This window comes from Lottia gigantea (assembly GCF_000327385.1).
Source record: "Lottia gigantea unplaced genomic scaffold LOTGIsca_26, whole genome shotgun sequence".
Classification (NCBI taxonomy): Eukaryota; Metazoa; Mollusca; class Gastropoda; family Lottiidae; genus Lottia; species Lottia gigantea.
Genome location: NW_008708797.1, coordinates 2518562 through 2531781, shown reverse-complemented (window position 1 = coordinate 2531781; position 13220 = coordinate 2518562). Strand labels below are relative to the sequence as shown.

At 39.2% G+C, this 13220-nt stretch overlaps 3 protein-coding genes across 3 annotated transcripts; all 3 read left to right on the top strand.

Annotated features, from left to right (window-relative positions):
- Positions 1-498: 498 nt before the first annotated feature.
- Positions 499-1941, top strand: LOTGIDRAFT_160890 (hypothetical protein; the record flags this gene model as incomplete). The annotated part of the gene is made up of 4 exons (XM_009056067.1): positions 499-631; positions 909-1108; positions 1301-1393; positions 1873-1941. 4 exons carry the CDS (start codon positions 499-501, stop codon positions 1939-1941), a joined length of 495 nt encoding a protein of 164 aa, XP_009054315.1.
- Positions 1942-2406: 465 nt separating this feature from the next.
- Positions 2407-7343, top strand: LOTGIDRAFT_160889 (hypothetical protein; the record flags this gene model as incomplete). Its single annotated transcript, XM_009056066.1, has 6 exons — positions 2407-2534; positions 3685-3757; positions 4226-4309; positions 4702-4841; positions 5838-5875; positions 7219-7343. The coding sequence occupies 6 exons, from the start codon at positions 2407-2409 to the stop codon at positions 7341-7343; spliced, it is 588 nt and encodes a 195-aa protein (XP_009054314.1).
- A 3344-nt stretch (positions 7344-10687) lies between these two features.
- On the top strand, positions 10688-10915 carry LOTGIDRAFT_74414 (hypothetical protein; the record flags this gene model as incomplete). Its single annotated transcript, XM_009055895.1, has 1 exon — positions 10688-10915. A coding segment is annotated over one exon (228 nt), but the record flags the coding sequence as incomplete, so codon positions are not given.
- Between the last annotated feature and the right edge of the window lie 2305 nt (positions 10916-13220).

The window sequence follows — 13220 nt, the reverse complement described above, 5'->3', positions numbered from 1 at the left end:
TAATGTAATTATTAGTAAAACTAAGATGACAATGAGTAAATATAATGTGATTATTAGTAAAACTAAGATGACTGAGTAAATTATTAGTAATAATACATTGTAAGACTATGTAATGTCAATCAATATAAATGAATGTAAGTGAAAAGATCAATGTAAATAAAGAGAATATAGCCGCGTTTAGACAGCCACAATTTATCCAGGCCAGATCCGGACTCGGTCCGGACCGAGTACGGTTCGGCACAAAAAGTGGCTGTGTAAACGGGTTGTGAGGTCTCGGCACCGTGCTAGTTTCAAGTGGGCCGAGTCCCGCAAGAAGAGGTGGTCTCGGTCCGGACCGAGTACGGCACGGCAAAATATTAGTGCTGTGTAAACGCGCCACTGGGTCGGGCCAACTTGGCCCACTTAGCCGGGGCTTGTGCGCATGCACAATAATGACCTTGACCCTCGGTTCGCGGGAACAGCAAACTAGGGTAGACTTTGCTGTGTCTCTCAAAAAAAATGGAGATTCTTAAGGTTCGTTTGCGCTTTAAACGAGACAAATTCAACAAAAACTTCAAAATCATAGCTTTGTTTATAGCGGGCGCTATTTTGTATGTTTGTGTTTTTTTCGCCTCCTCTGACTGGAGAGCAGGTCTACTTTTGATTTTGGCCCAGTGAAAACAGTGCTGTGTAAACGGTACAGGCCAACCGGGCCGAGTCCGGACCGAGTACGGTTCACTTCAAGTGGGCCAGTTTTTATGGCTGTCTAAACGCGGTTTATGAATACAAGTAAAGCATGAAAAAAATGTGAATGATCGGAGTTGAGAATTATGATTGTAAGCCAAAAGAACAATGGTATAGATCTTGATTAAGCATCAAGGATTGTTAGAGGATTTTCAATACTAAAGGATTGGCTGCTACTGTTTCAGATGTAATCGATCAAATACAGATACAAAGCCCAGGACGTAGCAAACGGTCCCCGGAATATTTTCCCCCCAATCTTCATGTCAACTTTAAATCTAAAGGGGAAGATGTGCTATTGAGATTAAAGAGAGCTGAGGCAGTAGATGTTCCAGTTTACCTTGCTGATAATGGTCACGTTAAACAGACTCAACTAGAGAATAATAGTGTAAGGGTTATTTTACAACATTTTTTTTACAAAAGATCGACCCACATATTCTTATATCGAGCTTTTAATTAACACCAGTTTTGACAGTAGTTCTAGAAGTCAGACAACGTAAAACTGGATCTTAGTGCCTTATTCCACTCCATGTTGGTTAGGTAAATAGTTTATGTTTCTATCGAAATCCTCTATCTACAGATTTCTGCTATCTATCATGATATCACAAGTGGATTACCAATTCATGTCAAGGTATCGGGTACGGGCGAAAAGTTCGGACAACTCTATTCCTTGGTAAGATAAGACTATATAACTCTTAAAACATCTACACATGAAAGTGTATCATCCTTATAATTTCTTTTTTTCTGTTCAATTTAATGAAGACCACAGCGCCATGTAATGCACAACGAATTAAGGAAATATTTCAGTGACATCGACATTATTTGTCGCACTAGTTTCCGGTAGACAAATACACCATAATGATGATTAACATTGATGAAAGCTTAAAAAAACACATCTCAGATATTGAATATTGAAAGTTAATCAATTAATCCTCTCCGCCACTCCTCCGATAATATGCCCTTTCGGAATATGCACCAATTTCATTCCTTTTCTACAACAGGAAGGGACAATGGTGCTTAAATCTCAAAACCTGGGAATATCACCCAACGACGTCGGCCAACACGTTTTACGCGATATTGAGAACTTTGATTTTGGTAACGATGAAATATTTGTTAAAGGTAGTTTTATTCATTTTTTATTTATTATTTTAGAAATACCGCAAATCACATGTGGGATTTGATTCCCACATGTCTTCTAAGTTCACATCCGCAATGATTTAAGTTCGCCCAAATAGATCGTCAGAGCAACGCATATATATTGCATTATCGACAGGCTCGTAGCTAGACAAAGAGCAATTCTAAGGCTTTTAATTGTCTGATGGCCTTTGAACACCAAATAATAGCAGGAATTGACTTAAACTGTTTATAAGTAGGTTTGCTGTACAACACCCTCGCTTACAGCGGGTGTAATTGTTGATTATTATCATTGTTGATTGTCAACCCCATGAAACACTAAAACACACATTTTTCAATGTATATATATAGTTTCTTTATTGACTTTTTGAATCATATAGTTGAGCCCCCCATAAAAAATGTAGCTACGGGCCTGATTATCGACCAATTAATTTGATATTTACCATCAGGTAAATACTTATATAAACAAAGACGTCAATTCTAACCCAAGTTCTAACGTTATCAGCTAGCTGTTGGTATCCATAAGTGAAAATTGTATTTGAAGGAAGAGAAATGAAAGATAGAAAATCAATAAAAGAGATGAGAGATATATTAAAGAAAAGACCAAAGAGCAAGTCAAAAGATGTTACAGTATTTACAGTAGAACTATTGATGGTAGCTGATGTTTCGGTGAAAGACAGGTTTGTTCCGACACAAAGTTAACAATACGATCGTACATTTTTATACGCCCACATGAAATGGGGAGGGGGGGGGGGGGCGTATATTGTCGTCACCCAAGTCTGTCCTTCCGTCCGTCGACAATTGCTCGTAAATTCTTGACTGATTTTGACGAAACTTGGTATGGTTGTTTGTAATCACCCAAGGATGAACCCTATTCAATCAGGAAAATCGAAAATGTTTTAGTATGAGTTATTGCCCTTGTTCTTGAGGCGCTCGTAAACACTCTAGAAGGCGCAATTCTTGACGGATTTTGACGAAACTTGGTGTGAGTGTTTTTAATCACCCAAGGATAATCCCTATCGAAAATCAGAAAAAATAAAAAAATATTTAGTATAAGTTATTGCCCTTGTTCTTGAAAACACGTTCAATTTTTAGCTCGTAAACACTACAGAAGGCACAAATCTTGACAGATTTAGACAAAACTTGGTATGTGTGTTAGTAATCACCCAAGGATGAACCCTATTGAAACTCAGAAGAATCGAAAAATAATTAGTATGAGTTATTGCTCTTGTTCTTATAAACGCGTTCAATTTTTAGCTTGTAAACGCCATAGAAGGTCAATTATTGACAGATTTTGACGAAACTTGGTGTGAGTGTTTTTGTCACCTAAGAATGAACCCTATTGAAAATCAGAAGAATAATTAGTGTGAGTTATTGCCCTTGTTATTGAAAATGCGTTCAATTTGTAGCATGTAAACACTCTAGAAGGCACAATTATTGATGGATTTTGACGGAACTTGGTGAGTGTATGTCGCCCTTGTTCTTAAAAACGCAAACAAGTTTTACCCTGTAAACACTCTAGAAGGCCCAATTGATGAAACTTGGTAATATTATTCAGTATCGCCTCAATAAGTTCAAAAGAAGTGTATGTCTAAAGGTTGAATATTTCATACTGGTATAATTGTTACTGTACTATATTTCATAATATTTTTATTTAAAATCAAAGCTGCCAGTGGGCGTATATTACCTTGCCTGGCAAGCTATTTGTATATAAGTCTTCAGTTGTTCTTTATTGAGATGTTTTAAAAATAAAATCGCAAGGTACTTGACTGTATTTGTTTAATCATGTCCAAATTGTTTTAGTTTGACCATTTCATTATCCTATTGTAGATTTATGGCACTCTACAGAAAAAAGGATGCTTTAGGGGTGTTGAAAACATACTTTGAATTGATTGCTTTTTCAGTAAGTTTATTAATATTACTGAAGCTATAAGCAGTGCTTCTCAACAGGTGAGGAAATAGAAGATCATGGGGAGGAAATATTGCCAGGTTGAAAGGTGGAGGAATCTGCTTCTGCCATTTTCTACCACGTATTTAGTTGAGTGCGGGTCCAGCACGGTTAATGATGTACTCACAAGGAAATGTGATTTGTTCAAGATAACTGAAGTGAGGTGTTCTTCGACTGAAATTGTCGTCATTCATCCCGGACATAAGGCTAAAAAAAATCGCCAACGAACAATTGGCCCAAGGGTCACATTGACTAATTTATTTTGGGGAGGAATAGATTTGGAAGAACTCTCCCAGGGAGGAATGATCTCACTACGGTTGAGAAGCACTGTTATACACTGTAAAGAAAAGTAAGTCAATACTCTACACAATGCTGATGGCTACAAGAGTTACAAAACACGATACTTTAAGTTTAATTCTCTAGGTTCAAGACAGGTTTGATTCCATATCCGAATTATACCCCGATACAGTTGTGAAAATAGAACTCAGTGGAATAGTTATCATGAATGTAAGTTGAAAATTTATGTTCAAATCGCTATTGCTATGAATGTAAGCGTGAAGTTATGTTCATTTTGTAAGTTTTCTACCATAGGATCTGACAACAATATCATATGTATTTGTCCTGGAAATTGTCACAATAAGTAAAATATTATTTTTGGCCCATCCACCTCAATTTTTTTTATATTAAGTATTGAAAGTCCATTCAAAGTTCTGCGCACAAAGTCCATCAAAAAGTTTTTTTCAATATCTATAGCCGTTTATAATAGCTCATTGTACTGGGTGAGGTGCAGAATAGCCATAGTTTCCCCAACTCGACCGAAACTCTAAGGCTACTTCACTTCCAATTACATGTAGTTATTGAACGACGAGGTGCAATTAATTTCTTTTTTTTCTCTATAGACAACAGATGATGCGCCTTTCTGTAGAGATAATATAAGAAAGGGTTATCTCCAATTTGATCCAGCTTTAGATGACTTTGCAATGTGGTCCCTGGAAACTGAGGATTTGCCACCTCATGATCATGCAATGTGGATAACAGAGTACGTATCTGCATAAGTTTATAATTTTTGTTGATAGGCCTAGACATATTACAGCTAATAAATCATGAACACCAGAATATGTAGTTTACAAGCTACATATGTACTGTATGTATAAACTAGCAACAAAAAAAAGTTCTGCTAGCGCTCTGCAACATACCACGATGATAAATGGCAGCCATTGTTTACTGGAACTATGTCAATATTGTCACGTGATCATCTGATTCTAGGACTTCAAACACCAGAGACTTGTAGCTCGCAACTACAAACAAATCCAATATAAACAACACCTTCGTAAAAAAAAAGTAAGATTTGACTAAGCGATAAACTCAACGTAGAATTTTAATGCATAACGTGTCACTATAATCCCCAAACGGCACTAAAGTTATTCATTGCATTTACGTCGCAATATTACAATCATTGCACTATACCGGAAGAAAAGAGGCTTGCCCTACAATTCATTACGGCATATGTATACATTATCAGCTTTACTGAAATTGTCGAGGATTGCCAAATGTACAGAATTATTGTATCACCTCCCCGGCAAGTGAATTCAATTTTTATACGCCTACGCGTCACCCATGTCCGTCCGCCCGTCCGCTGACAATTGCTCATTAACACTTTAGAGCGCTCAATTCTTGACTGACGAAACTTGAATGAATGGACACAACACCATTGAAAATAAAAAGAATCGATATATTTAGTATGAGTCATTGTCCTTGGTATTAAATTGCCCGTAAACACTATGGAAGGCACAATTCTGGACAGAATTTTATGAAACTTAGTGTAAGTGTTTGTAATCACCCTATCAAAAATCGAAAAAAGAAGTGTTTGACTGAAAGTACAATATTTCATACTGGTAATTGTTACTGTGCTGCCAAATAGCCTAATTGTATTCAAATCAAAGCTGCCAATGGGGGTATATAACCTTGCCTGGCAAGCTATGTTTTAATTTCTTAAATGTAGTAGGCCTAAGCTTCAATTTTTATATACTTATAGTGAAATTTTAGCTCATGGTCGGGATACGTCTACTAATGGTAAGATTTTTCATTGATTGCCAATTTTTTAGATTAATTTTTAATGGAACTTTTCCACGGGACAATTTTTTCGCGCGAAGCGAAATTTTTCGTCGCCAAATAAAAGCGTTCGACGAATTTTGATTTCCACTGTCATCGAAGATCGACGTTAACGCTATTTTAATGTCCTTGCCCATCAGCAACAAAATGACCTGCTAGCAATCTAGCGTTTATATTAGCTAGTTCTAATTATTTGCGAGATTTTTGTTTTATTTCCTATGGATCCGAGGAAATTCGTGTGCCTAGAGTTTGTTTAGACTGATAAGTCGGCTATACCGTTTTCTGCCATCTTTGACATCATGACGACATGACGTTGACGCATCTGATTTGATAAGCTAATGGCGCGAAAAATTTCGTCGCGTAAAAGTAGAACCTATTCCTACTTTTTTTGCGATCGTCGTGACGATTTTTTTCGCTGCAAATTCTTAGGCTATACTTCTTATCAATGCGGATGCGCCTGCACGAAAAGATCGCTTCGCGTGAAAAAAATCGTCCCGTGGAAAACAGCCGTTAGTAGAGAGAATGTCTCGACAGGAAATTTAGTCGCTAGGGACGCCACCTGGTTGCTAACTTATTAATCAATGGTAAAGACTCAATAAAGACTTGAAAGTTGTGTTATAAATTTTATTAATTTATATAATATATACAGCGGTGTAACCTATTTTCGTGCATATAAGGATTCGACACCTAATTTCGCCAAAGTTGAAAAAACGGAAAATTTGTTTATGTCTTAGATGTTTCCTTATATATTCTACAAAATAATTAAAATTGGTTTGTTTTGATTCCCTCATTTGACCCATATTTCATGAGTAACCAAATGCGTCACCTATTTTGTGTACAATGTTTGATCTATAAATAAGTCGAGAAAAACACGTTGTATGGATACCGAGTGGTATAATTAACTTCTCTTAGTATAACTAGTGACAATTCCTTCAGAAAACAATGATTAGGGGAAAAAAATTGTGACTGAAAAAATAAGATATGTAGCTTGATTTATTGCTGAAAGTCATTGAAACAACACAAGAATATGGCCCACATTGTCTTCCTTGCTTGAAACTACTGGATTCATTCTACTAGCTGAGTTTGTACAAATAACCCATGTTTATCAAAACAAGCCATTGAGGGGGTCACGCGAGGTCGCGAGGTAAATTATTAATCATTTCCGGTAATGTACGAAAAATAGGTTAGCACGAAATTAGGTTACTTGACTGTATATATATATAAAAAGCCTAAGTATCTATCCAAACTGAGTAGGCTTACTTATTTTCGCATGCTATGTACTTCTATTTTTGACATTTTTGTAGGCGTATCGTATATTGGAATGGCTTGTACTAATGGTAAAGTCTCCATAGTAGAAGATTATTATACGGGAAGGACAGGCCATATTGCAGCGCACGAATTAGGACATAAGTATGCTTTTTATTTCTAACTAAAGGGTTGGAATATCCGTCTAAAACGTCAATTACAAAAACTCCCAGTGGGATTCGAATCCATGTTATCAAACCAGTGGAGCACAAACCTCCCTTGAGGTTGAATTTGGACATTTCCTAGGCGTATCATATATTGGAAAATATATAGGTGACGCATTTTGCAGCCGTCGTCGAGTTACTCATGAAATATGGGTAAAGGTGAGGGATTCATGCAGAAAATCGAAACAAACTAATTTTAATTATTTCATAGAATATCTGAAGAAACATCTAACGCAGAATTTTTTTTCCGTTTTTTTTATTTTGACGAAATTCGGTGATTCCTTATTATATGCACGAATATAGGTTACACTGACGCCCAACTATACCTGTCTATGACGGGGATATAGTCTGGGAGTGTTCATCGAAATTTCGATTTTTCGAACAAAGAATTAAAATTCGAAGACATAGCCTAGTCATAATAAGCTTACTGAATTATTTTAATTGATTTTTTCCATCACCAAAACGGATGTGGATTTACAAAAGCGACTGTAGCCTTGGTCAATTACAAAGATATTCAGCAACTTGTCCAGACCCTCTTTCATCGAACCTTCCATCTCCGAATTTTGGGCGGATTGATCTCGTTTTTGGTTTGAATGTTCAGTATAGCTGAGATGGTCAGATAATTTTCAAATGAATTAGCGCGAAACAGCTGGGATTTGCAGGTACCATCGACTGTTTTGATGGAGAATTTGTACATTATAATCATAAGATGATGCTTGCAGATTTTGTTGATGATTGGACGATTTTCAGCAAATGAACACCAGGTAACATCTCGTGCACACATAACAGACTACTACCTATGAGGGATTGCTGTGGTTTTTTTAGTATGTTGTTTCAATACAAGATAAAGATGCTGCCCGTCAGTTTATGTGATAGTTTATCACTGATATTGACTGAGATTTATTTGAAATTGGCTATCATGTTTTTGCTACACTTGGTGTGACTAACTTTTTATTCTCTTTTCAGTTTAAACGCTATACATGATACTGGTCACAGAAAGAAGAAGTGTTATAATGGTGTAGGTTATATAATGACACCATTTTCCTACTTTCCAAGATTATTAAACAGAAGGAGTAGACCATTTCAATTTTCAGAATGTTCTGTAGATGAAATTGTCTTCTTTCTTTATGAAGAGTATGCATTTTTCATTAACAATTATTCTTTTTTTTATGGATTTATGCTGTGATTTCAAATATTGTAACGTAAATAGCGTTTTATGTTAATGAGATTACTTCGACTTTTCGAAACTTGCTGAAGGTTGCGACATGGGCGTATCTAGACTTGCTTTCTACTTCCAGCGATGATTCGAAATGTTTATTAGAAGATGATAATGGTTTCACAAGAAAATTAAAATCATACAAATCAGGCGAATCATTTAATGCAGATATTCAATGTAGAATGGCCATGGATGATCAAAACTCCTTCTTTTGTCGAGTGAGTATTTGTACATACGATTATTTGGGACCAAGATGTTCATACTGTATAAAGCAGTGCATTGATTTATCTGGCGTCTTAAAGACTCCGTCACACAACATCATTCTGGTCAACGTTCTCTGAACGTTCTAATCGTTCAATTTTCGAGAGTTCTAGGGTGAGGTGGACACATCTGGCATGTGATTAATGTGTGACAGCGACCAAGTAAGATACCAATGAAAACCATTAGCGTGTGGTGACGTGTCATCAGTTGTTCTTTTGAGATTGAACAGTGAACATCATGGCACGACGACGAAAAAAGGGTGTGGTGGGGGCTTCTGCTACTAGCGCTGCAAGTAAGAAAAATGCCAAGCTTTCTCCAGAAATGCCTTCGGACGAAGAAACACACCACGAGGAAGAGCCCATCCGAGATGTAACACACCATGTGACACGCCCTGAAGACCCTGACGACCCCAATGGAGTTCGTTCAGACCATGGCAAAGAGAGGGAAGAAGCAGAGGAAGGACTGCAGGATCTAAGACCGGGCGGTGGAGGATAGGGGTGATGTTGACGAATTTGCTTAAGGTCCTGTCACACTACGTCGTTCTCACCAACGTTCGAGTTACGTGTTGCGAAAAGTAAGACGAGCGTCGGCAAACGTTTGGGAACGTCTAGGGACGTCGGCGAACGCTGAGAGTGAAAAATGTTTTTGGATGTGCACAAAAATTCACGACGTTCTGTCAAATCGCTACTTACGCGTTAGAGGAACGTTAAACGAAAGTTGGCGGGCATTACTCGAACGTTACTCGAAAGTTAGGACGTTCCCTGGACGCTAGGCGGACGCCGGCCCGTCGAAAGTCTGTCCAGCGTCTCACCAACGTTTCTCAGTGTTCGCTGAGCATTATTAACGCTCATGTAACGCTCTTTAAACGTCTTCCTTACTTCTGTCAGCGTTCTGAATTTTTCCAGCGTCTGTGTAACGTCCTTGTAACGCACCTGTAACCTACTGGTAGCGTTCAGGAGCGTTTGGCAACCACTTGCCATATATAAGGGGCTTGCACTCCTTGCAGAGGCCACCGCCAGTCCTGTTGAAACTTTCACAGAGTGAAGACCCCAGAAGAATGACAGACGGAGAGAAACAAGATGTCCAGGCAGAGTCTAAGAAGAAAAGGAAGAGAAGAGGGGGAAAGTCCTTGGTGGATAGGAAGGCGTTAATGACAAGCTGATGGCTGAACTCAGAGCTGAAGACCAAGCCTCCTTCCACAACTTCCTGCGGATGCCACCAGAGATGATTGATGAGCTGAGACAGAGAGTTGGTCCCAGGATCACCAAAAAGGACGCTCGCTTTAGACCTGCCCTCGACCCTGGTATGAAGCTGACCCTATTTTGCGACACCTTGTCTCTGGTGCCATACTGGACGAGTACCTGGATGCTGACCTGCCCCAGTACGCCAGAAAGAGTGCCCGGAAGTTTCTGACAGATTCTATCAGAGGTGGATCTTTCCCATGTCCTGGGAGCTCTAAATAGCTGGAGAGGATTTTTCTAAGATTATGTAACTTGCATCCCATCCATTTGTATGATCAATAAAATGTGTTAAATCAAATAGCTAGCATGTGGCCATTAGATGTCCTGACAGTGGCTCTTTTCCATCGTGTTGGTGGATTATGACTAAAAGTTCGTGTTGCCAGAACTTGGAGGCCTGTGATCAACATCCGATGCCCAGATCGACAACTATAGTGAGCTGAAATATGGAGCTGAAGAAGACCTGCTTGGGTACCACAGCTTACACCTCACCTACAAGACACTACAGATGTTCCATACTTCTACATTGGAGATGACGCCTTTGCCCTGAGATCCTATATGATGGTGTATCACAGGAGGAGCTACAGACAGAGCCAGAGGGTTCGTGGAGAACGCCTTTGGGATCCCTGCCAACAAGTTCCAGGTGATTCTGGGCACTTTGCAGAACAAGCCAGAGACTGTCAAGCTGATAGTGATGACCTGCTTGGTCCTTTACAACCTGATGAGGGTTAGGTACCCAACGCTGCAGAACCAACAGCTGGACCAGCAAGCAAGTCCAGAAGAAGATTTTGTGTCTGGTGCCTGGCTTCAATCTGGAAGACACACAGGTTGTTGCAGACCCCAACACTTCTACCAAGGAAGCCAAGAAGCAGTGGAACACTGGGTGAACTCCTCGGCTAAGCTTTGCTGCTATTTCGACCGCAAATGTCGCCTGACACTGAGCGAACGCTTTACCCAAGCGTTACAAGAACGTTATAACAACGTTGACCTAGAAACTCAATTTGAAGAACGTTGACGTTCCCCAACATCCAACAAACAGGAACAGGAACTTTAGAACGTCAACCCACCTCAGCCCTGTCCGTGTCCTCCAGAGGAGGGCCAAGGAGAGCGGCGAGATGCTGACGATGCTGCGTCAACGAGAGGACCAACTATGCCTAGGGTACCGCAACTGTGAGGGAAGTTCCACTTTGTTATGAGCTGGTTGGAAGTTTCACGCCAGGCTTCAGGACTGCTTGGAGAGGTCATCACCTCATCCAGGTACTTGTCAACGATCGCCCAACATACTTCATGGACGAGGACGGAGATTGTGTTTGATGGATTGCGCCACCCAAACTTCATGTCAGCATACCTAGATACAGAGGCCAAGTCGCAGTGTCACCGCTAGTTTCAGGCCAGGTACGAGGGGCTCTCCGAAGAAGGTGTGCTGCTTCGTCAATCTGCCTCATCAAACATTTAAAGTAGCATGCGCAGTTAGTGAAGGAACTGGAGTCCTCCAGGCGAAGCTCAACCATGAGTTGGTCGTACAATCCAAACTCTTGGCGTCTCAATATCCATGATTTATCCCAGCGCTGTCGTCTTCTCTGCTGGCGATGTCCCTCGATGTGCTCAGCTACGTTCATGTTCAGTCAATCTACTTCATGCTGGACTATAGCAAATATAATAATATATACCTTCCAGTCTTTCTGAATCATCCATAGTGGGTGTTCTCTACGGTAGCCCAAAATCAACTGAACCCGGCTTAAAAAGCATCGGTTTATATACCCATATACATGGACGTTCGGGAAACGCTCAAATGATGATCATTGCACGCCGAATGATGTTCGTTTGACGTTAGTCACACGCTGCGTGCGATAGGGGTCCGTTCGGTGATTGTTGACAGGTCGCCAGTGAGTTGTTCACCGCAAAGCAAACGATTAATAACAACCAAGTAACGCTAGTGTAACGGCTGACAAACGATAGCCGAACGCGTGCAACGTTGGATAAACGTTAATGAAACATTCTAAGAACGTTCTTCAGAGTTCTCCAGCGTTTAAAATTACAGGTTGAAAAACGCTGGTCTCCATGAGAACTTTTGTGCATGATCAAAACTTTTTTCCGGACCAGCGTTCTCCGTCGATCACCGACGATTACCAGCGTTCACTAGCGTTCACGCAACGCTCTTCCGGCGCTTTCCCAGCGACAATGGACGATAAACAACTTTTCCTCAAACGTAATAGAACGCTGACCAGAACATAATGGTGTGACAGCCCCATAAAATGTATTCGCTTTCTTACTTACCGGTTGAGCTCTCAGCTGCTATTATGATTTTACAAATTGATATCAGATAGGTTTTTTTTTCAAAAATGTCAGATCGTTTTATACTTTCTCAAATGATATATTCATTTTAAAGTAAATGAATAAATCATTGTTTTTTGAGTGCCTTTTTTTTAAAGATTTTTATTCGGGTAGGCTTTTAGGTCAATTTTTCTGACACACTAATTTGCGAGTTTTCACGCCTTTAGATTTAATTACAGCCTATGTATTTTATATCATTATAGTATGAACAGAGTGTAAATTCTATAGATAAATTATGTATCAATCTACATTGTTATGATCCAGAAGAAGATGAATGTGTTTCTGGTTATATTGCATTAGATTATACAGTTTGTGGTGATAAAAAGGTGGGACAATAAAGAACAGCACTATTTCAAGTTATGATCTATTTTTATACGCCCACATGAAAATGTGGACGTATATTTCCGTCGCCCCTGTCCGTTGGTCCGTCGCTCCGTCGCTCCGTCAACATTTCTTGTAAACACAATAGAGACTACAGTTTTCAACTGATTTTAATGAAATTTGGTGTGATCATTTAAATTGATGAGATCTCTGTCAAGTTCGAATTTGACGTTCTTTCGGTGAACGGTGTTTGAGTTATTGCCCTTGACTTAGAAAAACTCGTCAAAATTTGTTGGTGAACAAAGACTACAGTTTTCAATTGATTTTATTGAAACATGGTGTGATCATGTATATTGATGCGATAATTTGATGTATTTGGGTTATTGATATTAATACTGTGTGTGAGTTTGTGTAATCATCCAAGGATGAAGCCTATGGAAACCAAAAAAATCGACAAATATTTAGCT